The 25187-nt window shown below is 45.5% G+C and overlaps 2 protein-coding genes across 7 annotated transcripts in view; one reads left to right on the forward strand and one right to left on the reverse strand.

The window, feature by feature from the left end:
• POLR1E (RNA polymerase I subunit E) overlaps positions 1 to 10366 on the forward strand; it is a 36415-nt gene extending 26049 nt beyond the window's left edge. Inside the window, exons 12-14 of one of the 3 annotated variants that reach the window (XM_081238412.1) lie at positions 7920 to 8001; positions 8779 to 8910; positions 10050 to 10365. In XM_081238412.1, the coding sequence (XP_081094538.1) occupies positions 7920 to 8001; positions 8779 to 8910; positions 10050 to 10209 (374 nt within the window). In that variant the 3' untranslated portion in view covers positions 10210 to 10365. Of the gene's footprint in view, positions 1 to 7919; positions 8002 to 8778; positions 8911 to 10049 lie in introns of all 3 variants that reach the window. The other 2 variants (XM_081238411.1, XM_081238413.1) reach the window with 2 other exon arrangements.
• A 78-nt stretch (positions 10367 to 10444) lies between these two features.
• The window catches only part of FBXO10 (F-box protein 10), a 77639-nt gene continuing 62896 nt past the window's right edge, over positions 10445 to 25187 (reverse strand). For 3 of the 4 annotated variants that reach the window (XM_081238404.1, XM_081238403.1, XM_081238402.1), the window contains 2 exons: positions 16914 to 17091; positions 10445 to 11967 (listed from right to left, as the gene is read on the reverse strand). The gene's annotated coding sequence lies outside the window, so the exon portion shown is untranslated. The remainder of the gene's footprint in view (positions 11968 to 16913; positions 17092 to 25187) is intronic. The other variant, XM_081238401.1, reaches the window with a different exon arrangement.

Consider the following 25187-nt stretch of genomic DNA (forward strand, 5'->3'; position numbering starts at 1 on the left):
TGGTTGGCAGTCTCCCATGCCCAGGACTCGGGCGTGGGTCTGACCTTTAGCTTGCCATGTCCTGTGGACATGGAAGCGCCATAGGGACATCTGGTGAGTCCTGGGTGGCAGGAGCAGCAGCAGGAGGAGAGACAGGGTGACGGACAAGCCGTAGTCTCATGGGACCCAGCGGTAGGGCCGTCCAAGTCTCTGGAGTTGGGGCCATTTTAAGGCGGGAGACATGGTACCAGGAGGGGTGTCCCAAGAGCTTAGCTGCCGTGGGAGTGGTGAGGGTCACCATATGGGGGCCTGTCCACCGTGGCTTGAGAGATTGAGGGTGTAATTCTTTGAGGAGGACGCTATCACCGGGTTGTAGGGGGAGAGAGGAAGTTTCAGAGATAGTCACTGTTGGTAGATGACGGTCAGCGGGTTCGCGGAGAAGACGGCGAAGCAGGGAGAGGTAGGGAAGGTAGGAGGCTAGGGGTGGACTCTGGGTTGGTAGGTCGTGGAGGAGGAAAGGGTGGCCGTAAAGTAGTTCAAATGGACTGAGGCCAGTAGGAGTCCGAGGTGAGGCTTGGATTCGGGTAAGGGCTAGAGGAAGCAGGTCGGGCCATGAGACACGGACCTCAAGGGACAGTCTGGTGAGGTGGTCTTTTAAGATCCCATTGGCGTGTTCAACCTTACCGGATGATTGGGGGTGGTAGGGGATGTGGAGTTTCCAGGTGATCTGGAGAGCCTCGGATACCTGTTGAATCACCTGAGAGACAAAGGCGGGTCCGTTATCCGACTGAATGGAGACCAGCAGACCAAATCGGGGGATGATGTGTTGAAGCAGGATGGTGGCGACTGTGTCTACCGTTTCTTGAGTTGTTGGATAGGCCTCGATCCAACCTGAAAAGGTGTCAAGGAGAGTGAGCAGGTATCAGAAGCGTTTGGAGCGGGGCATATGGGTAAAGTCGATCTGCCAGTCTTCACCAGGCTGATGTCCACACATCTGGTGTGTAGGAATTCGGGGCCGTAGGCCTCCTTGTGGGGAGATGGATGTGCAGGTTTGGCAGGCCATGAGAGTCTTTGAGATGGCCTCTCTAAGTCCTGGCAGATGAAAGAGGGGGTCCAAAAAACGGAACATTGCTTTTGGACCAATGTGTAAGGATTTATGGATGTCTGATAGGAGGCCGGCTGCTTGGGCCAGAGGTAGGGCAATTTTGTTGTCTATAAAAATCCATCCTTTGTTGTCTTTGTGTCCCCCTTTTGATAGTAAGGCAGCTTCCTCGTGTGGGGTATATGTGGGTTGGGTAGGACTGGTAAAAAATAGGAGTGGAGCTGGAGGATCCCCTTTTGTAAGCTCTCGGGCCATGGAATCGGCCTTCGAGTTACCTTGTGCTATTGGGTTGGATGGGAGTTGATGACCCCTGCAATGGATAATTGATACTTCTTTAGGAAGCTGGTGGGCCTCCAGGAGTTTTGCTATGAGGGGAAGCGTTGACCACTGGGGATCCCTTGGTGGTCAGAAATCTGCATTCCCTCCATAGTGCTGAGTGGCTGTGTGCAATGAGAAAGGCATATTTAGAGTCTCTGTAGATGTTAACCCTTTGGTCTTTGGAAAGGTTAAGGGCTCGTGTAAGTGCGATTAGTTCAGCCTTTTGGGAGGTCGTTCCTTCTGGGAGGCTGTTAGCCTCGATAATAGTTGAGATATAGCCTCGATAATAGTTGAGATAGTTACCACCATGTAGGCTGCCCGTCGGCGTCTGTCAGGACCGAGTATCGAACTACCATCCACAAAGAGTGCGGTTCGGATTTGAAAGAGGGGTGTCAAAGAGTCCCTCTCTTGGTGGTTTGAAGGCTTCTATGACATGAGGGCAGGAATGGGATGGAAAACTCCCAGTGCCAGAGATAGGCAGGAGGGAAGCCAGGTTCAGCCGAGGGGAGAGATCAAGAGAAATAGCTGGGTTTTCAGTGAATAGTAGGTGGAACTCCTGGATGCGGGAGGGGCCCAGGAGGGAGAGAGACTTGTGGCCTAGGAGGTCGACCAGCTGGTGGGAGGAAAACACGGTTAGTGGGTGGGCCAGAGTCAGTTTGAGTGTTTGTTTGGACAGTCTGGCTGCTGCTGCTAGGGCCCGAAGGCATGGTTGCCATCCCCGAATGGTTGGGTCTGGCTGTTTGGAGAGGTAAGCCACGGGGCGGTAGGAAGGCCCTACAGGCTGGGCAAGGAGTCCAGTGGCTATTCCAGCCCGTTCATCCACAAAACGGTGAAAAGGTCGGCTTGGGTTGGGCAGAGAAAGGGGAGGAGAAGATATCAGAGCGTTACGGATGGTGAGAAAGGCCTGTCGAACGGCGGAAGGAGAGGTGAGAGGTCCTTGAGGGGTTTCTTTAGCGGCTAGATATAAGGGTTTAGCGAGGAGAGCAAAGTTAGGGATCCAGTGTCGGAAAAATCCTATAAGGCCCAAAAAGGAGAGAATTTGTTCCGCTGTTTCCGGAGGCTGGAGTTCACGGATAATCGGGGTGCGATCGGCTGTTAGACCTTTTGTGGTAGGGGTAAGGTGGAGCCCCAGGTAGGTTACAGAAGATACAGATAACTGAGCCTTGGCTGGGGAGACCCGATAACTGCGGGAGCCAAGGTAATTGAGGAGATCTGCAGTATGTTGTCTTGAGAGGCTGAGAGATGGGCTACAAAGGAGGAGGTCATCTACATATTGAAGGAGTGTGCTGGGGGTAAGGGAGCAGGAAGTGAGGTCGCATGCCAGCGCCTGACCGAAGAGGTGAGGACTGTTGCGGAAGCCATGGGGAAGAACTGTCCAGGTGAGCTGAACTGTCCAGGTGAGCTGACTGGAAGTATGAGTATCCGGATCCATCCAGGTAAAGGCGAAGAAGAAATAGGAGTCAGGGATGTAGGGGGATAGTGAAAAAGGCATCTTTGAGATCCAGAACCGTAAAGTGGGTTGTGGATGGGGGGATATGGGAGAGCAAGGTGTATGGGTTTGGTACTACTGGGTGGAGAGGAATTATGGCCTCATTGATTAGTCGGAGGTCCTGGACCAGGCGATAATCCTCAGAGGCCTTGCGGATAGGCAGGATGGGGGTGTTGCAGGGAGAGTCAGTGGGGATAAGGAGTCCCTGGTTTAGGAGTCTGGGGATAATAGGTTGTAGGCCCCTAAGGTGAGTCTCAGAGATGGGAAATTGGGGCCTTGATGGAAATTTGGAGGGGTCCTTTAGGCGGATGAGGACGGGGGAATGGTATGTTGCTATTATGGACTTAGAAGTATCCCAGACTTGGGGATTGATTGGGTTCGGTATGATTGGAAGAGGGGGATCGGAGGGGGAGGGTTCTAGAGACAGGCCGAGAAGAGGAAGCAGGAGTTGGGAGGAGGGGACCTTAGGGTCAAGTCTAACCAGCTGGAGGGAGGCCCCTAAGTGGAAAAGGACATCTCGGCCTAGCAAGGGAACTGGGCAGGATGGTATGACTAAGAAGGAATGAGTAAAAGGGAGTCCTTTGATATGACATGGGAGTGGACCGGTCTGGAGTGGGAAGGATGGTTTGCCATCAATACCCATGACCGAGATCTGGGAAGGAGAAACTGGCCCGGAATAAGTAGGCAGGACCAAATAGGTAGCCCCCGTGTCCATCAGAAATGAGATGGACTTACCTGCTACCTGTAGCGTTACCCTGGGCTCGGCGAGGGTGATGGGGGTCTTCGAGTCCGGGCGCCGTCAGTCGTCAGCCAATCCCAGCAGTTCGAGTGGTAATGCTGTTGGGTCGGCCTGCCCCCCGTGTGGAGATGCTGAGGGAGGGCCAGTCGTAGGGCAGTCACTCTTCCAGTGGCCCATTAGCCCACAGCTGGGACAGGGCTTAGAAGGAGGTCAGGGATTGGGACATTGGCGAGCCCAGTGGCCTTCTTTTACGCATTTGAAGCAGGCCCCTGGCGGGGTTGCCTTTTATGGACCCCGTGGATGCTGTGATCCATGGGAGATGGCCGGCCTTAGGGTGGCTACAAGAGCTTGGGTTTGGAGGGCCACCTTCTGGTGCATCCGAGCCTGTCGGCTGGCTTCTGCCAAATCCTCACGGCCATTGTAGACTTTAAAGGCCATCTTTACCAGATCTCGAATAGGGGTTTGAGGGCCGTCTTCTGCCCGTTTTAATTTCTTTCAGATGTCCGGGGCTGATTGGGTGATAAAATGGGTGGCTAGGATGGCTGCCCCTGCTGGGGTTTCGGGGTCCAGCCAGGTATAGAGAGTTAAGGCTTCTGTAAGGTGATTGAGAAAGATAGCTGGATTTTCGTTAAGTTCTTATCTCTTTTAGTTTTTCAAAATTGACTACCTTATGAGCAGCAGCCTGCATGCCAGCCAGGAGGCATTGGATCATGAGGTCGCATTTACGACGACCATCTTGGCCATCCTCATAAGTCCAGCCTGGATCGGTGCCAGGTACGGCAGTCGCTCCGACAGGCATGGAGTTGTTGGTAAGGTGAACCTGATCTGCATGGTTTCGGGCAGCGGTTTGAATTCTTTCGTCAGGGGTTAGAGTAGAAGATAGGATCACAAAGATATCGTGCCAGGTTAGATCGTAAGCTTGAGAGAGGTAGCGAAATTCTTTGATGTAGCGGGAAGAGTCGGCAGAAAAGGAGCCTAATCGCTTTTCGATTTGAGAGAGATCTTGGAGGGAAAAGGGAACATGAACTCTAACTAATCCTTCCGCTCTTGCTACCTCCCTCAGGGTAGAGGAGATTTGGATCTTGGGAGTCATGAGAGCGTGTATGTGCACTAATTGGCAAAGCAAGGGGCGTGGGAGGAGAAACTGTTGAGGGAGGCGGGGGAGCAGTTGGATGGGCCAGAGCGGGTTCGGGAGGAGGAGGGACCGCTTCAGGGTAGGGTGGAGGTTGGAGAGGAGCTCTGGAGGGGAGAGAAGCGAGAGATTTGGGTGGGTCGGCTAGTGGAGAGGGGTCATCATCAAAGGAAATTAGGGGCTTGGAGGTAGGAGATGTCTGTTTGGCAAGAATGATCTGGGAAGTGGAACAATCGATGCAGAGGGAAGGGTGGGAGCGTAAATACCAGAAGGCCTGAACATAGGGGACCTCGGACCATTTGCCCGTCCTGTGGCAGTAATTATCTAGATCACGGAGGATGTTAAAATCGAAAGTCCCTTCAGGAGGCCATTTGGATTGATTGTCTAGAGGATACTGTGGCCAGGCCGCAGTGGAATAGAAAATAAGCCATCGGCGATGGAGATCTTGGGAGAAACCGAGGGCTGTAAAATTGGCTAGGAGACACCCCAGGGGCGTCTTAGAATCTGGTTTCGATTGTGAGGTTCCCATGACCCCCAGTCTGTCCCTGAGTGAATGGAGAGGGAGAGAGGCGTCCCTGGTCTCAGTCTCCAATTCACGGCAGGTCGGAGGGCGGTCAGGTGATTGGGACGTCTCCACAATCACCCGAGGCCCGGTGGGTCGGAGAGCGGTCAGGCAATTGGGACGTCTCCACGGTTGCCCGAGGCCCAGAGAGAGGACGGAGGAGTCCCTGACGCGGCCGTGATTAGGGACAGGGAGTCCGGTAGGGAGGGACTCTGGGGTTCGGAGGGAACAAGGGAGGGGGACTTACCCCCATTTTCTGCCGGATTGGGTGGATGAGTAGAGGTTCCCTGGTTGTCTCCTGGGGGAGGGGAGGAGCGGCCCGCGCGGTAACCCGCGGGGCTTGGTACCCCTCCTGGGTTTCGGCACCAAATGTAAGGTTGGATCTTAACAAACGGCACCGCGAAACAGAGGAAAGCTTCAAGTGAGCTTTATTAGGGGGCGCTCCCGGGCGAGGTTCACTGGTCCGAGAGAAAGGGTCCAGAGAAGTCACACCCGGGTGAGGGTTGGGCAGGATTTTATAGGGGAAGAAGGGAAAGGGGTGTGGTGAATCTGGGAGGATGCAGGGTATTCCTTATTTGGTGGTCTCTTCGGGTATCGTGGCAATATCTGGTGCTGGTTGCATCAGTCTTGGGGCCGTTAGTCCCACCCCTTGAAAGGCGGGAAGGCTGAGCCGGGTGGAAAGTCCCCAGGTCATTTCCTGGAACTGGGTGGTCTGGAAAGTCTCCAGGTCAGTTTCTGGAACTGGGTGGTCCGGAGAGTTTCGGTCTGATGCAACCTGTGAATCTGATTGCGTTCCCCTGCCTCGGGCCAGTTGGCCTTACAGACAGCATATATATGGATCTTGTTTTTGTATCCATTCAGTGAGCCTGTGTCTTTTGGTTGGAGCATTTAATCCATTCACGTTTAAGGTAATTATCGTTATGTATGTTCCTATTACCATTTTCTTAATTGTTTTGGGTTTGTTTTTGTAGGTCCTTTTCTTCTCTTGTGTTTCCCACTTAGAGAAGTTCCTTTAGCATTTGTTGTAGAGCTGGTTTGGTGGTGCTGAATTCTCTTAGCTTTTGCTCGTCTGTAAAGCTTTTGATTTCTCCATTGAATCTGAATGAGATCCTTGCTGGGTAGAGTAATCTTGGTTGTAGGTTCTTGCCTTTCATCACTTGAAGTATATCATGCCACTCCCTTCTGGCTTGTAGAGTTTCTGCTGAGAAATCAGCTGTTAACCTTATAGGAGTTCCCTTGTATGTTGTCATTTTTCCCTTGCTGCTTTCAATAATTTTTCTTTGTCTTTAATTTTTGCCAATTTGATTACTATGTGTCTTGGTGTGTTTCTCCTTGGGTTTATCCTGTATGGGACTCTCTGTGCTTCCTGGACTTGGGTGGCTATTTCCTTTCCCATGTTAGGGAAGTTTTCGACTATAATCTCTTCACATATTTTCTCTGGTCCTTTCTCTCTCTCTTCTCCTTCTGGGACCCCTATAATGCGAATGTTGTTGCATTTAATGTTGTCCCAGAGGTCTCTTAGGCTGTCTTCATTTCTTTTCCTTCTTTTTTCCTTATTCTGTTTCACAGCAGTGAATTGCACCATTCTGTCTTCCAGGTCACTTATCTGTTCTTCTGCCTCAGTTATTCTGCTATTGATTCCTTCTAGTGTATTTTTCATTTCAGTTATTGTATTGTTCCTCTGTTTGTTCTTTAATTCTTCTAGGTCTTTGTTAAACATTTCTTGTATCTCCTTGATCTTTGCCTCCATTCATTTTCCGAGGTCCTGGATCATCTTCACTATTATTATTCTGAATTCTTTTTCTAGGAGGTTGCCTATCTCCACTTCATTTAGTTGTTTTTCTGGGGTTTTATCTTGTTCCTTCATCTGGTACATAGCCCTCTGCCTTTTCATCTTGTCTGTCTTTCTGTGAAAGTGGTTTTTGTTCCACAGGCTGCAGGATTGTAGTTCTTCTTGCTTCTGCTGTCTTCCCTCTGGTGGATGAGGCTATCTAAGAGGCTTGTGCAAGTTTCCTCTGGACATTGTTTCTTAATTTTCATTTTTAATTAATTAATTATTGGACACTTTTTTTTAGACATGATACTACTGCATACTTAATAGAGTACAGGATACTATAAACATAACATATGCACTGGGAAACCAAAAAGTTCACGTGACTCCCTTTATTGTGGTGGTCTGGAACCAAACCTGCAATGTCTCTGAGCTATGCCTGTACTCATCTTTTTCACTATTTGCTTAATTCTTATTTTCACATTCCAACCTCCCTTCCTTTCCCTCTCCCTGGGCTTTCTCCACAATCTGTTTTGCTTTCTAACATCTTTTGAACTCTGTATCTTTAGGCCTTACTGGAGTTTGCTTTTCTTTCCTGTCACTGCCTTGTCATGAACATCTCTTGTGCACGTATGGTCTGCAGGCTGAAGCACACCTGAGCACGTGTTCATTTGAAAGTGGCTGTTCTGTTTCACAAGCCCCTTCTCTTCCCACCTGCCTCTGTTTATTTCAGTAGCCCAACTGTTGTCTTCTTTTCCCAGCTCATAGGTGACGTGTGTCCTGAGAGTTTTGAAAGCAAATGATCAGACTCTTATTTTGTCTTGTAGGTGCCCTGGGACCTGGAGTTCCCCACATCATTAACACCAAACTGCTGAAGCAGTTTACCTGCTTGATCTACAACAGTGGCAGGTCAGGGGGCTTGATTTCTCGGCTTCTGCCTGTAAAGAAGAAAGCAGGACAGGGAGGGTAGTGAGAGTGGGGAAGGGGGCTTGGACTGCAGTCTGTATCCACAGAGACACTGCTGAAGAGGGCACTGCCATTTGGAGGGCTCCTGGGGTCAAGTGAGTTTAGGCAACACTGTAGTACCGACTCTATCCCTTTGGGAGAAGCTCACGTTAAAGGCTCTGGGAACTCCTGTAACAAAGACTTCATGTCACATGCTTCTTCCAAGGACCCCTGCCTAATGTCCACAGAACTAGTGTTGTATGGAGAGGCAGTGTTGCAGGAAAGGGCAGGCCAGTGGGATGACTTTGAGGAAAGCACCCCAAGCAGCACACCTGGGCTTCCTTCCTGCTGCTTGCTTGCAGTGTGTGTCCTGCTCTGGGTGTGCTTGGAAGAATCATCGGCAGCTGAGTTTGGGATGACCGTTTTCCCAGCAGCCCTGCTGAGCAGGCTGGGAAGATGGGGAGGGTCCTCACCAGTGTGAGGCTCTGACTGTGCCTGGGGAAGGTGCGGCCTTCTCTGTCCCCTTGGAGGGACACTGGCATTGGCTCACTGCTCCACTGTACGTGAAGGCTTGGGCACCACAACAGGATAAGGGATGTTGCTCTAATTCCTTTTCTTCTCCCCGGGATGAGAAGACATTTTGAATGCATAAGGGAACAGGCTTGGATGTTTTTCCTTTGCTTTTGGAGAAATCATCTCGGAGTTTAATTTTGCCTCTCTTTTATTGCCACTGATTTGCAGTTTGCGGAACTTAATTTCAGACTCTATGAAGGCAAAGATCACCGCCTATGTGATCATACTGGCTTTGCATATAAACGACTTCCAGATTGACCTGACGGTGTTACAGAGGGACTTGAAGCTCAGTGAGAAAAGGTGAGCACAAAAGAAGAAAAAGCTCCCTTAGGGCGCCTTGATGTAGTTCTGGTACTGCTGGAAAGCATGAGGCACTGTCGAGGGACCTGGGGAGTTTTCAGATGAATAAATAATTGATTGAATGGATGGGAAACCAGACATTACCGCATGCCTTCGCTTTGCTAGGCACAGTACCAAATCTGTCATAATATCTCAGTGATGTCGCTAAGAAACAGTGGAAGAATCTTTGGTTCAGAGAAGTCAGTGACTTTCCCAGGGTCACACAGCCAAGAAGGGGAATAGTTGGGCTTCAAACCTGAGCCTTCCATCCCTGTGTAACTGAGCAACCTCCAGTCTCCAAACTGCTGTCTCTGGGAAGAGGGACCCTGTATGGTCCCGATGGGGTAACCTAGGGGTGGAAGTTATATAAGAGAACCCCAATTTCAGCTTAGCATAAAGCACTTTTCTCAGAGTCAGATGGAAGGAGCTGCCAGGGGGTTGTCCAAGGCAAGGCAGAGCTTCAGTTTGGCAGGGATGTCACACTTGGGCTTCTCTGACCTGACTGGGAGGGTAGGCAGAGGTGGCAACCTTTAAGGCCCTTTCTAGCCCTGCTAGAAGGGGTTCAGACTGAGTAGGGAGCAGTCTCCCAGGATGCTGAACTGTGGGGTATATTGGCCTTTGTCAGTGATTTAGGAGCATCTGATCTCCAAGGACCCGGATGGTGTTTCAGGAGAACACCCTTATCTGGACTCTTCTAGCAGTCCCGAGAGGGATTATTCTGAGGGCTCCACAGATGGCATTCTCATGAGTAGTGAGTTTGAACATACAAGAGAAACAGATACTTGAAGTCTGTAAAATTCTAGCAAGTGCTCAATCCTTGCTATAAGAAGTAAACAGTTATCAGTAGGATCTGGATAACCTGGTTTTCCATCATTTATATAGATATTTTCTAATGGCAACACATTAAAATGGGAATCTGATGGCTCTCGAGGGGATCTTGTCTGCCTCTCTACTGGGAGCTTTGCCCCTTGTGGCTATCTTGGGAATTCTGTCTTCATGGCCTGGAGCATGACTGTGCTGCTCCCTCCTGCCAAGCCTCCCTGAGCATTCACATTGAGGAGACTCTCCATTTGTTTTATGTGTTTGTGTTTGTTCCTTAGGATGATGGAGATAGCGAAAGCCATGAGGCTGAAGATCTCTAAAAGAAGGGTTTCTCTGGCAGTGGGCAGGGAGGAGGATCACAAACTGGGCACCCTGTCCATCCCACTGCCCCCAGCCCAGGCCTTGGACCGTCAGTCAAAACGGAGGAAAATCACCTAGAGGTGTGCTTTCCAGACAGCATTTTGGCCACATCATAGCCACTCCTTCTATCCATTTGCATTTTTATTTGTAAAGAGGGATAAAGAAGCCGTGCTTTGGCATGGGTATGAAGCCAGAAGTCAGCGTATCAGTTGTGCTGGTCTTAAGCAGAAACAAAGTGTTGGCCCTGTTGGACTCCATCTCCCTCCTTTGGTGTCTCTGTGGTTGTAAATGGCAGATGGTTTGTGTGTGGGATGTGGGAGGGTGGGCCTGGGGTAGGCGGAGGCAAAAGATCTCACAGGCTGAACCTTGGACCGCATCTGACAGATAAAGGTTAATAAAGAGAAATGTGAAGTGCTGTGGAAGGCCCAGTGGAGGAGTAGGTGGTGAGGACAAAACCCAGTAGGGCTGGAAGAGGAGGCTTCAGGTCACCAATGTGATGGGCTTGCCCAAACAGACTAATTTAGTTCCGGGCTGCTGAAACAGCAGAGCCAAATCAGAGGAAATGATTAACCCACTTGCTCTGCCTGGCTCAGGCCACACACAGGGCAGGAGTCAGCTCTGAAAGCGTTTTTGAGGGGAGTGAATCAGTCAGAATTCAGTGCAGAAAACAAATGGTCCTAGATATTCTTAAGGAGAAAGGAGTTTACTACATGGATATAAAGTACTATAAAATTGTTAAAGGGTTGCAGGAGCGGGATTCAGGAGGTTGCTACTGGAACTGCTGAGTGCAAGAACACAGCTGGGGTGGCCAGCCAGGCACGAAGAAGCCACTTGAATTCATGAAGCTACTTGAATTCAGCTGCTTCTTGAACTCATGAAGCCAGCAACTTGACACTGAAATTCTGGTTCAGCCACCCATGCTATCAGTACCCATGCCCTACCTCCTTGCTTGTCAGCACAAACAGCCAAAAGATTAAGAGGCTGGCCTTCATCTTGCTTCTTTCTTCTCTGAGTACATATATAGGAACTTAATTTGCAACTAGAATCCTAGCAGCAAGGGAGTCTTGGAAATAGGTTTCAGCCTCTAGTTACAGGAAGCCATACCAGAAGCAGATGGGAAGGGATGCTGACTGCCACCAACCTTATCTGCCAGGGGGAGATGGAGAAGTCAGTCACCAGAGGGGTGCTGTGAGGAACGGGACTATGACGTGGGGAGACTTAGGTATGTGGCTAATGCTCAGACTCAGCTCTTTTTTTTTTTTTTTTAAAGAGAAGGTGATGATTTAGAAAACATTTTTAAAAATATTTGTGTTTTTTATTATTTTTAAAATTTTATTTTTTGGCTGTGTTGGGTCTTTGTTGCTGTGTGCGGGCTTTCTCTAGTTGCAGCAAGAGGGGCCTACTCTTCGTTGCAGTGCATGGACTTCTCATTGCGATGGCTTCTCTTGTTGCAGAGCACAGGCTCTAGGTGTGCAGGCTTCAGTAGTTGCAGCATGCAGGCTCAGTAGTTGTGGCATGTGGGCCCTAGAGCGTGCAGGCTTCAGTAGTTGCAGCACGTGGGCTCAGTAGTTGTGGCTCACGGGCTGTAGAGTGCAGGCTCAGTAGTTGTGGCACACAGGCTTAGCTGCTCCGTGGCATGTGGGAATCTTCCCAGATCAGGGATCGAACCAGTGTCCCCTGCATTGGCAGGTGTATTCTTAACCACTGCACCACCAGGGAAGTCCCCCAGACTCAGCTCTTCAAGGTTCTTCTGAGGCAGTGGGAGCAGCTGAGGTGTGTGGTGCTCGTGCTGGGGGCCAGGGGCAGTGGAGGAAGGAAGACAGAATCCAGCTCTCTCTGAAAATGAGAAAGGAGGAAGTTTACACAGCAGCTGGGACATCCGTTAGGGAATACATGGTAAAAATGGGCCTTGGATGACTCATTCGGGACAGGTGATCCTTATATTTCTTTGAGCACTGGGATGTGGTTATCTGAGCCACTTCTACGGCAAGGCCAGGCTTAAAGTGCACATTTTCCATGCTCTTGTCTGGCTTGTCCCCATTTGTATCTGATCCTGGGTAGCAGGCACTTGTAGCATACTTGATCTCCCTCCAGCAGAGATGTGAGCAGGAAATCTAAGTGCCTCTTGTTTTTCTTTACCTAAGCTGTTGTGAAAATCAGGTATGTGACTCGGCATCAGAAAAAAAAAAAAGTCCTGATCTGTCTCTGGGAAAAGAATTTCTAGTGTGCTTATGGCTTAAAATGTGTTTTCATGCATACTTTTTAGATTCTGGTGGTTTTGACACCTTGAGGCTTAATTTCCAGCAGTGATTAGATCACAACATGTGACCTGGCCTCTGAAGAGCCTCTGTCCTAGTGGGGAAGCAGCTTTCTTTAGTCACTCACAAAGAGGAGTGATATTGATGGGGAAAAGCCTAGGATGGTAAATATACAATTGATCCTTGAACAACATGAATTTGAACTGCCTGGGTCCACTTATACATGGATTTTTTTCAATAGTAAACACTATAGTACCATGCAAGTGGTTAGTTGAACCTGCAGATGTGGAACGGATATGGAGGGCTGACATAAATTATATGTGCATTTTTCAGCTGCATGGAGGGTCAGCGCCCCTAACCCTTTGCATTGTTCAGGGGTCAGCTGTATACTTGTCCTGGGTGACAACAGGTATACTTCACTAATTGTGGGTGATGCAGTCCCAGAGGTTGACTGAAACGCAAGTTTCTGTTCATCAAGGGAAGGCTCAAAAGAGGGCCCTTTTCAACAAGTCTCGTGAGAGGGTGCCTAACACAGTGCCTGGCATATAAGCGCCAGTGTCTGTGGAATGAATCATAGTGCACGAGCTGCACCTTCTTTCCTTGGCAGAGCTATTAGGCAGTAAACACTTGTAGAATAACGGGATCGTACTAGGTTTTTCCTAGTTCTAAAACCCTATTTATTTACTGATCCATTCACAGAGGATTCCTTGATCCAACCAAGTTATTTGCCATAATGTTGCTTGATGACCTCTTTGAAGAAAAAGAGACTGTGGGCTAGATGCTTGTACCTTTAATAAGAGTTGCAGTTTGTGGAATAACTTACAGGTGTTAACAGAATGAAGTCTGTTCCCTGGAGGGAAGTTTCTGTGGCCCTGACCTGCTGTACATTTAATGATGAAGTCAAAGAAGGTGTATTTAACATACCTGCAGAGGACCCAACCTGGAAATAGCTAACTAGGTAAAAATTTTTAAAGTGCCTTCTTTTTTTTTTTTTTTTTTTTTTTTTTTGCGGTATGCGGGCCTCTCACTATTGTGGCCTCTCCCGTTGCGGAGCACAGGCTCCAGACGCGCAGGCTCAGCGGCCATGGCTCACGGGCCCAGCCGCTCCGCGGCATGTGGGATCTTCCCAGACCGGGACACGAACCCATGTCCCCTGCATTGGCAGGCGGACTCTCAACCGCTGCGCCACCAGGGAAGCCCTAAAGTGCCTTCTTTTAAGAACTTTATTTTGATATAATGTCATACTTAGAAAATAGTTGCAAGAATAGTACAAAGAACTCCTGTGTATCCTTTACCCAGATGCTCCAACTGTTCATGCGTTGTCCTATTTATTATTTGCTTTATATATTTATGTATCTCTTTTTGAACCATTTGGGACAATTTGAGAAAAGCACCCTACCCTTTTTATCTTAAGTACTTCAGTATGTGTATCCTAAGAATAAGGACTTTCTCTTCCATAAGCACATTACACTTATCAAAAGCAGGAACTAGAACAATGATACAATACTAGTATCTGGCCCACAGCTCATATTCAGATTTTGCTGGTCACATCTCTTTGGTCTTATTTAATCTAAAACAATTCCTCAGTCTTTGCCTTTTTTTTGTGTGTGTGTGTGGTTTTTTTTTTTTGGCGGTATGCAGGCCTCTCACTGCTGTGGCCTCTCCCGTTGCGGAGCACAGGCTCTGGACGCGCAGGCTCAGTGGCCATGGCTCACGGGCCCAGCCGCTCTACGGCATGTGGGATCTTCCCGGACCGGGGCATGAACCCGTGTCCCCTGCATCCGCAGGCGGACTCTCAACCACTGCGCCACCAGGGAAGCCCGTCTTTCTTAACCTTGACATTTTGAAGAGTAAATCAGTTATTCTGTAGGGTATCCCTCTATTTAGGTTTGTCTGGTGTTTCCTTATGATTACATTCAGGATATACGTTTTTGGCAGGGAATTCACAGACATGGTGCTGTGTCACAAGTGCATCACAGTAGAGGCACAAGATGTTGGTTTATCTTGTTCTTGCTGATAACTTACTCCTTGGTTAAGGTTATGTTCTCTCCACTGTGAAGTTACTACTTTTCTTTTTGTATTTACTAAGTAATTTGTGGAAAGATACTTTGAGCCTCTAAATGTCCTGTTCCTCATCAAACTACTACCCGTAAGTTTTAGCCTGGATTGATAATTTTTGCTGAATCAATTATCAAGATGGCTGCAAAATGGTGAGTGATTTTCTAACTCCCATAATTTCTTATACAGTTATTATAGTTATTATATGGAGAAGCTTTCTTTTCCATTGAAATTTTTTTGTTCATTTAGTTGTCAGTATGGACTCATAGATCCTGTGAACATTGTCATCATCATTTATTTTGATACTCAGATTGTACCACATTTGGCCAATCTGAGTTCCTTCAAGCTAGCTCCTGTATCCCCATCGTTTTAAGGGTGCTTCCTTAATTTCTGCCAGAAGATATTCTAGCCGTCTTGTACTTTGCCTGCTCCAGCCCTGGAATCAGCCTTTTATCCAAGGAGCCTGGATAGGTGGCAAATGATGGGCCCAAACCAAGAAGTGAAATACCATCCTGACAATCAAGACAGGGCCTTCGGCTGCACCAGGCAAGAACTGGTTTCTGAGCAGGGGTGACAGTTGTGTTGTGAGTCACTCAGACTGCACCAGAGGGCCATGCTAGGCTTGACTGCATTTAAAAAGGACGATAATCATGGAGAATGGGCTCCAGAGCCCCATGGCCCTAACTGCACCCTGCAAAGTTCTGGACAGGAAGGGAGAAAGAACTAGTGGGATGAGGGTGTTCATATCGGGAGACTACTCAGGGTTGGAACAAGCCCAGCAGGCCCCATGTGAGTCCACCATGAGGAACCATTTGGAGAAGAGACTTTCTCTGTGCTGATGGAAGGAAGCTGTTGCTGAGGATAGTGTAGGCTCATGTTCTTTTCCAAGACCCAGCTCTGGCTCTTGTCTGGCCATAGCATGCCCACCATTCCCTACAGTCAGGGTCTCCTCTGGCTACAAGGGGCAGTGGCCTCAACAGGACTGGGAGGTCTGAATGATGTTGTATTGGTCTTTTTTTTTTTTTAATTGAGGTATGGTTGATTTACAACGTTTCAGGTGTAGAGCAGTGATTCAGTCAGTTACTATATATTCTTTTTCAGATTCTTCTCTGTTATTCTCTATTATTATTCTATCTCTATTATTCTTCTCTATTATAGGTTATTACAAGATACTGAATGCTGTCTGTAAATCCCTGTGCTATACAGTAGGTCCTTGTTGTTTATTTTATATATAGTAGTGTGTATCTGTTAATCCCAAATTCCTGACTTTTCTCCCCTCCCCCCATATTGGTCTTTGCTGTGCTTGTACACTTCTATCAGCAGGCATTAATATTTGGGCCTGACTGGCCAGCAGGGAAGGCCATGGAGGCCACAGTGTAAGCTGCTTGGGTGGGGGGCAGCTGAGACCTGTGAGCTCTGCACGAGGGTTAAACTTACACCTGTGAGAAGTCACCCTGCAGAGGGGACTTAGCTACTGCAGACTGAATCAAGTGACCCCAGGGAAGCACAGCACCCTTAGAGAATCCTATCTTCTGATCCATAATTGCTGCATGTTAAGAGCTGGGACATACCTCCTGAGGAACAGGATGAGACTCCTAAACTCTGCCTTCTTTGGGCTCTCCCAGACCCACCCAGGCCACTGGAGTGGATCTGGAAAAATGACCAGATGGTGAGGAGACAGTCTGCAAACTGGCATGTGTGAATGGAGGGCAGGAGCAGGGTGGATCCCAGGGGGTTAAGAATGCTGTCTGTAAATCTCTGGAGAGTCGCCACAGACAGAGGGACTCTGTCCTTTGGGGGCTCCAGAAGATAGAAATACTAGGAATGGGGTTGGGTTTGTTTCCTTATCCATCCATCTATGTGTCCAACACTTAATGAGTTTGCTCAGTGTTAGGTATAGAGGATCAACAGTGCATGACCTCACAGGGCATGGGATGGGGGAATCAGACACATCAACAGACTTTTTCAATGCACAGGATTTCAGTGCCACCATGGGGATTAACACAGGTGGATAGGTGGGTAGGAGAGCATGGGGGAAGGGCACATAACTAAGATTTGAAGAGATCAAGGAAGGTGTTCCATGGAATGATGAAGTAGGATCCTGAAGTATGGGTAGGATTTAGCTAGGGAGACAGATTTTTGGCTCAATTAAGGAAAAAATAATCAGATGGAGTAGGTTCTCTTGGGCAGGTCTGGCCTGTGTGGGAGAGCAAGCCCTGCACAGTCAACCAATGCAGGCTACTCAGAGCAGTCTCCTTCCAGATGCTTCCCCAACCACGGAAGAGCTAGGGTAGGACAGGTGTTCTGTGTTCCTCCCACTTCTGCCTCCAAATGACTTGGCAGAAGATGGGCACTGTATGTGTGTGTGTCCCAGGTGTTCCTATTACAGAGGCCCTAGATAACAGCCTTACTCATACGTCTTCTGTATACAAGCTCTTAACATTTGATAGGGAACATTCAACTTACTGGCCTTGACAGGCATCACCACTCAGCACTCAGTTCCTTCTGGGGAGAGCAATCAAGATGGCAGAGTAGTAGGATGTGAAGCTCACCACCTCCTTTCACAAATACATCAAAAATACATCTACATGTGGAAAGCTTCTCACAGAATATCCACTGAATGCTGGCAGAAGACCTCATACCTCTGAAACAGCAAGAAAATCTATGTAAGTGGGTAGAACAAAAAGGAAAAAAGTGAGAAAGGAATCAGGATGGGACCTGGGCCCCTGGGAGGGAGCTGTAAAAGAAGAAAGGTTCCTGCACCCTCAGAAGTTCCTTCGCTGGCAGAGAGATCAGCTGTTATAAGAGGGAGCTTCAGAGCCTTGCAGTAGAGCACGGCAACCAGTCTGCAGCAGCTAGACTGGAGAGAGACCTGCACAGACGGTCAGTGCCACTGCTTTGCACTTCCCAGCCTGAGATGTGTGTCCACTGGTGCGGGCAGGGGCTGAAGAAGTTTGGGCTTTGGAGATCAGACCTGGGGAGAGGACTGGGGTGGGCTGTGCGGAAACAGCCTGAAGCAGTCGGAGTCTGGTGCAACCACACCTGAGCCTGTACGAGGAGGAAGCCTGGGCCGCCTTAGAGGCCAGGCACCATTGTGTGGGCAGTGTGCAAGGGGAGGGGCAGAACCTGCCATTACAGTCTTTTCCCCTGCGCAAGCTCTCAGGCAGCGGAACACTTCCTACACTCACTGCAGGAGCCATCTCGAGCTGCTGAGTGCCCTCCCAGGGAGCAGAGTTGTGAGCTGCCTCAGCTCCCATGGCATGCTCCAGGGCCATGCATGAGCTGCCACTGAGAGTCCCACAACTGGGCACCAGCCGCCACATCTGCACACCCCCTGTTAAGGGGATAATGGCCAGCAAGTGCTGAGGAAAGAGGCGATAGGCAGCCATACTAAGAACAGCCCTTGAACCAAATATGCTAAGCCCACACAAGCTACACAGGGATGCTCCCACATATAAAGAGCCTTCTAAGACCACAGTAGATAACTGTTTCTCCTAAACTCACAGAATAAGAGAAATATAAGTAAAATGAAGAAGCAGAGGAGCCACTCCCAGTTAAAAGACCAAGAGAATTCCCCGGAAAGAAGAACGAAACAGACCTCTTTAGTCTAACAGACACCAATTTCAAAAAGACACTGATTTCAAAAGAGAAAAAAAATATTGAAGGAATTAAGGCTATCAACAAAAATGCAGAGCACTGTAAAAGAACTGGAAACTACACAGAGGAACCAAGAACAATTAGAAAACTCATTTACTGAGACAAAAACTGAACTAAAGGCAATGAATAGAATAAATAATGCAGAACGAACAAGTAACCCGGAAGACAGAATAATGGAAATCACCCAATCAGGACAGCAGACCAAATGAACAGGAGGCCAAATGAATAAAAATGAAAGCAATATAAGACCTATGGGATAATACAAAGCATGCCAATCTAGGCATAATAGGGAATCCAGGATGGGGAGAAAGAGTAAAGGGGATTGGAAATGTATTTGAAGAAATTATGGCTGAAAACTTCCTAAACCTAAAGAAGGAAACATGTCCAGGTACAGGAAGCACAGAGGGTCCCAAACAAAGTAAACCCAAACAGACCTACACCAAGACATTTTATAATAAAAACGGCAAAAATTAAAGAGGATTCTAAAGGCAGCAGGAGAAAAAGAGTTAATTACAAGGGAAGCCCCATAAGGCTATCAGCTGATTTCTCTACAGAAACGTTTCAGGCCAGAAGGGAGTGGCAAGATATATTCAAAGTCCTGAAAGGGAAGAATCTGCAACCTAGGATACTTTACCCAGCAAGATTATCATTTAGAATAGGAGAAAGAAAGAATTTCTGAGACAAGCAAAAACGAAAAGAATACAGCAATACTAAAACCTAAAGAAAATACTGAAATCTTCTCTAAACAGAAAAGAAGAATATATAGGAAAGAGAAAATCACAATTGGAGAGCAAATCACCTATAAATAAGCCAGTACACAGATTTTTTAAAAATCAAAAAATTTCTGTGAACATGATAACCACAATGAACAGCAAAAGGATGAACATGAAGATGTAAAAGAGGACATCAAAATCATAAAATGTGGTGGAGGAGAGTCAGAAAATGTAGATTTTTTTTTTTCATTTCCTAGAATGTGTTTGAGCCTCTACAACTACTAGTCTAAGGCAAGGAGATAGAAGATGGGGTTAACATACTTGAAAAACAGGGTAACCACAAATCAAAAACATATGATAGATTCACAAAAACCAAAAAGAAGAGAACATAAGTATAATACAAAAGAAGATCATCAAACCACAAAAGGAAAAACAAAAAGAAAGGGACAAAGAGGAAATATAAAATCAACAGGAAACCAAGGTTAAAATGGCAATAAATACGTATCTATCAATAATTATTTATTAGTGGACTAACTACTCCAACCAGAAGACAGAGTGGCAGATTGGATTAAAAAAACAAGAGCTTATATAATATGCTACCTAGAGGAGACCCACTTTAGGGCAAAGGACACACATAGATTGAAAGTGAGGAGATGGAAAAATATTTCATGCAAATGGAAATGAAAAGAAAGTGGGGGTCGCAATACTCATATCTGACAAAATATACTTTAAAACAGAAGCCATAAAGAAAGATAAAGAAGGACACTATATAATGATAAAAGGATCAATACAAGAAGAGGATTTTACAGGCATCAACATATATGCACCTAATATAGAAGCACCCAAATACATAAAATACTAACAGACATACAGGCAGAAATTGACAATCATACAATAATAGTAGGAGACTTTAGCACCACACACACCAATGGACAGGTTTTCTAGACAGAAAATCAGTAAGGCAACAGAGATCCTAAATGATAGAACAGTTAGACCTAATTGATATTTTCAATACATTACACACACCCCCAAAATAGAATACACATTCTTTTCAAATGCACATGGAACATACTCTAGGATTGACCACATATTAGGGCACAAAACTAGCCTCAACAAATTTAAGAGTATAGAAATTATCTCAAGCATCTTTGTGACCATAAGAGCATGAAACTAGAAATCAACCACAGAAAAAGAAATCAGAAACAATTACATGGAGACTAAACAACATACTACTAAAAAAACCAGTGGGTCAATGATGAAATCCAAGAGGAAATTTAAAAATATCTTAAGAAAAATGACAATGAGAACACAACCATACAAAATCTGTGGGATGCAGCAAAAGCAGTTCTTAGAGGGAAGTTCATAGCGATACGGGCCTTCCTCAAGAAAAAAACAAGTCTCAAACAACCTAACCTACCACTTAAAAAGAAATTAGAAAAAGAAGAACAAACAAAACAAAGTCAGCAGAAGGAAGGAAATAATAAAGATCACAGAGGAAATAGAGAATCTCAAAAATTATATTAAAAAAATCAATAAAGCTAAGAGCTGGTTTTTTGAAAGGGTAAACAAGATTGACAAACTCCCGTCCATCCAGGCTTATCAAGAAGAAAAGAGAGAGCCCAAATAAAAATAAATGAAAAAGGAGAGATAATAACCAATACTGCAGAAATACAGAAAGCCATAAGGGAATACTACGAACAATTATATGCCAACAAATTCTACAACCTAGAAGAAATGGACAAGTTTCTAGAAACATACAGCCCACCAAAAATGAACCAAGAAGAAATAGATAATTTGAACAGACTGATCACTAGAGGTGAAATAGAATGTGTAATTTAAAAACTCCCTACAAACAAAAGTCCAGAACCAGATGGCTTCACAGGTGAATTCTGCCAAACATGCAAAGAACAACTTATACTGATCCTTCTCAAACTCTTCCAAAAAAAACTGAAGAGGAAGGAACACTCCTGAAGACATTTTATGAAGCCACCATCAGCCTGATACCAAAACCTGACAAAGACACCGCCAAAAAAAGAAAATTACAGGCCAATATCTTTGATGAATATAGACGCAAAAATTCTCAACAAAATATTAGCTAACAGAATCCAACAACACATTTAAAAAGATCATACACCGGGCTTCCCTGGTGGCGCAGTGGTTGAGAGTCCGCCTGCCGATGCAGGGGACACAGGTTCGTGCCCCGGTCCAGGAAGATCCCATATGCCGCAGAGCGGCTGGGCCCGTGAGCCATGGCCGCTGAGCCTGCATGTCCAGAGCCTGTGCTCCACAGCGGGAGAGGCCACAACAGTGAGAGGCCCACGTACTGCCAAAAAAAAAAAAAAAAAAAAAGATCATACACCATTAACCACATGGGAGTCATCCCAAGTTCAAACATATGCAAATCAGTCAATGTGATACACCACATAAACAAAAGACAAAACCCCACAATCATCTCAATAGATGCAGAAAAAGCATTTGACAAAATTCAATATCCATTCATGATAAAAACTCTCACCAAAGTGGGTATAGAGGGAACATATCTCAACATAATAAAACCTATTTATGACAGACCCACAGCCAATATAATACTCAACAGTGAAAAGCTGAAAGCCTTCCCACTAAAATCTGGAACAAAACAAGGATGCCTACTCTCACCACTTCTCTTCAACATAGTACTGGAAGTCCTAGCCACAGCAATCAGACAAGAAAAAGAAATAAAAGGTATCCAAACTGGAAGAGAAGAGGTAAAACTATCACTCTTTGCAGATGACACGATACTCTCTCTATACAAAGAACCCTAAAGTCTCCACACACAAACTATTAGAATAAATGAATTCAGCAACGTAGCAGGATACAAGATTAACGTACAGAAATCAGTTGCATTTCTTTATGCTAACTATGAAATATCAGAAAGGGAATGTAAAAAACTATACCTTTCAAAATCTCACCCCCCAAAATAAAATACATAGGAATAAACCTGACTAAGGAGGTGAAAGACTTATATGCTGAGGACTATAAAACAATAAACTGAAGATGATTCAAAGAAATGGAAAGATATCCAATGCTCTTGGAGGAATGAATATTGTTACCCAAAGCAATCTACAGATTTAATGTAATCCCTATCAAATTACCCATGACATTTTTCACAGAACTAGAACAAATAATCCTAAAATTTATATGGAATCATAAAAGACCCAGAATTGCCAAAGCAATGATGATGAAAAAGAACAAAGCAGGAGGCATAACCCTCCCAGAGTTCAGACAATACTACAAAGCTACAGTAATCCAAACAGCGTGGTATTGGCACAAAAACAGCCATATGGATCAATGGAACAGAGTAAAGACCCCAGAGATAAACTCACACCGCTATGGTCAATTAATCTTAGAGAAAAAAGGAAAGAATATACAATGGGAAAAAGTCTTTTCAGCAAGTGGTGTTGGGAAAGTTGGACAGCCGCATGTAAATCAGTGAAGTTAGAACCCACTCACCATACACAAAAATAAACTCCAAATGGCTTAAAGACTTAGACATAAGACTTGACACCATAAAATTCCTAGAAAAGAATATAGGCAAAACATTCTCTGACATAAATCGTACCAATGTTTTCTTAGGTCAGTCTCCCAAGGCAACAGAAATAAAAATAGACAAATGGGACCTAATCAAACTAACAGGCTTTTGCACAGCACAGGAAGCCATAAACAAAATGAAAAGACAACCTACAGAATGGGAGAAAATATTTGCAAATGATGCAACTGGCAAGGGCTTAATTTCCAAAATACAAACAGCTCATACAACTCAACAGAAAAACAACCCAATCGAAAAACGTGCAGAAGACCTAGAGAGACATTTCTCCAAAGAAGAAATACAAATGGCCAACAGGCATGTGAAAAGATGCTCAACATTGCTAATTACCAGAGAAATGCAAATCAAAACTGCAGCAAGGTACCACCCACACTGGTCACAATGGCCATGATTAAAAACTCTAGAAACAAATGCTAGAGAGGATGCTGGAGAAAAGGGAATCCTACTACACTATTAGTGGAAATGTAAGTTGGTACAGCCACTATGGAAAACAACAGTATTCCATTCCTCAGAAAACTAAAAATAGAATTACCATATGATCCAACAGTCCCACTCCTGGGCATATATCCAGACAAAACTCTAATCCAAAAAGATACATGCAGTCCTATGTTCATAGCAGCACTATTCACAACAGCCAAGATATTGAAACAATCTAAATGTCCAGTGACAGATGAATGGATAAAGAAGATGCGGTACATATATACAATGGAATACTACTCGGTCATAAAAGAGAATGAAATAATGGCCATTTGCGGCAACGTGGATGGACCTAGAGATTATCATACTAAGCGAAGTCAGAGAAAGACAAATACCATATGATACCACTTATAATGTAGAATCTAAAATATGACAAAATGAACCTATTTACAAAACAGAAACAGACTCACGGACATAGAGAACAGACTTGCGGTTGCCAAGGGGGAGGGGGTTGGGGGAGGGACAGAGCAGGAGGTTGGGGTTAGCAGGTGTAAGCTATTATATGTGGAATGGATAAACAACGTCGTCCTGTACAGCACAGAGAACTATATGCAGTATCCTGTGATAAACCATAATGGAAAAGAATATAAAAAAGAATATATACATATATGTATGTATGTATAACTGAATCACTTTGCTGTACAGCAGAAATTAACACAACACTGTAATTCAACTATATTTCAGTCAAAAAAAGAACTCAATTCCTTCTGTAAAAAAGGGGCAATAGCCTCACCAAGTCAGTGCTTAATATACTATTGATGGGATATAAGATGATTTTAGTGGCATGGGGGTGTATCAGGATATATGAGGTTATGCTGACTTGGCTAAACTGCAGTAAAAAATTTCCCCCAAATGTTTGGTTTCAACAAAGGTTTAGTTGCTTGTGATACTGTGAATATTTTCATTTTAACAGTTTAGTGTGTATTAAAACCACTAGCTTTTCATTTATAGTAGTGAAGTAATATAAACATTTCTTTCTAGTTAAGTTCCTGGATAGGGTCTTGGAATGGAAAAAGGACACTAGGTAATGACTAAGGAAATATGAATAAACTATGGACTTCAGTTAATAATAATGTGTCTACTGGCTCATTAATTTTGACAAATGTACCATACTAATGCAAGGTGTTAATAACAGGGAAGCTCGGCGGGAAGGGTAGTACGGGAACTCTCTACCACCTATCTCCTCACTTTTTCTGTAAATCTAAAACTTCTAGACAGTCTTCAATAAGGGGTGCTGGGAAAACTGGACAGCTACATGTAAAAGAATGAAATTAGAACTTTTTTTTTTTTTTTGGCGGTATGCGGGCCTCTCACTTTGTGGCCTCTCCCTTTGCAGAGCACAGGCTCCAGACGCGCAGGCTCAGCGGCCATGGCTCACGGGCCCAGCCGCTCCACGGCATGTGGGATCTTCCCGGACCGGGGCATGAACCCGTGTCCCCTGCATCAGCAGGCGAACTCTCAACCACTGCGCCACCAGGGAAGCCCTAGAACATTTTTGTGTGTATAGTTTTAGAAAAACTCTAATGGATTAAAGACCTAAACGTTACGACCTGAAACCATGAAACTCCTAGAAGAAAACACAGGCAGAACACACTTTGACATAAATCGTGCAATATTTTTTGGAGCTGTCTCCTAAGGCAAAGGAAACAAAAACAAAAATAAACAAATGGGACCCAATTAAACTTAAAAGCTTTTGCACAGCAAAGGAAACCATAGACAAAACAAAAAGACAACCTACTGAATGGGAGAAAGTATTTGCAAGTGATATGACCAATAAGGGGTTAATATCCAAAATGTATAAAAAGCTCATACAACTCAACATCAAAAAAAAAAAAACAACCTGATTAAAAAATGGTCAGAAAACCTAAATAGACATTTTTCCAAAGAAGATACAGATAGTTAACAGGCACATGAAGAGATGCTCAACATCGCTAGTCATCACAGAAATGCAAATCAAAACCACAATGAAATATCACCTCACACCTGTCAGAATGGCTATCATCACCACAAATACAAATGTTGGTGAGAACATGGAGAAAAGGGAACCCTTGTACACTGTTGGTGGGAATGTATACTGGGGCAGCCACTATGGAAGAAAGTATGGTGTTTACTCAAAAAACTAAAAATAGAACTACCATATGATCCAGCAGTTCTACTCCTGGGTATATGTATCTGAAGAAAATGAAAACGCTAATTTGAAAAGATACATGCACCCCAATGTTCGCAGCTGCATTATTCATAATAGCCAAGATATGGAAACAACCTAAGTATCCATCAACAGATGAATGGATAAAGAAGATGTGGTATATA

This window comes from Mesoplodon bidens, assembly GCF_964165515.1.
Source record: "Mesoplodon bidens genome assembly, chromosome: 6".
NCBI classification, from domain to species: Eukaryota; Metazoa; Chordata; class Mammalia; order Artiodactyla; family Ziphiidae; genus Mesoplodon; species Mesoplodon bidens.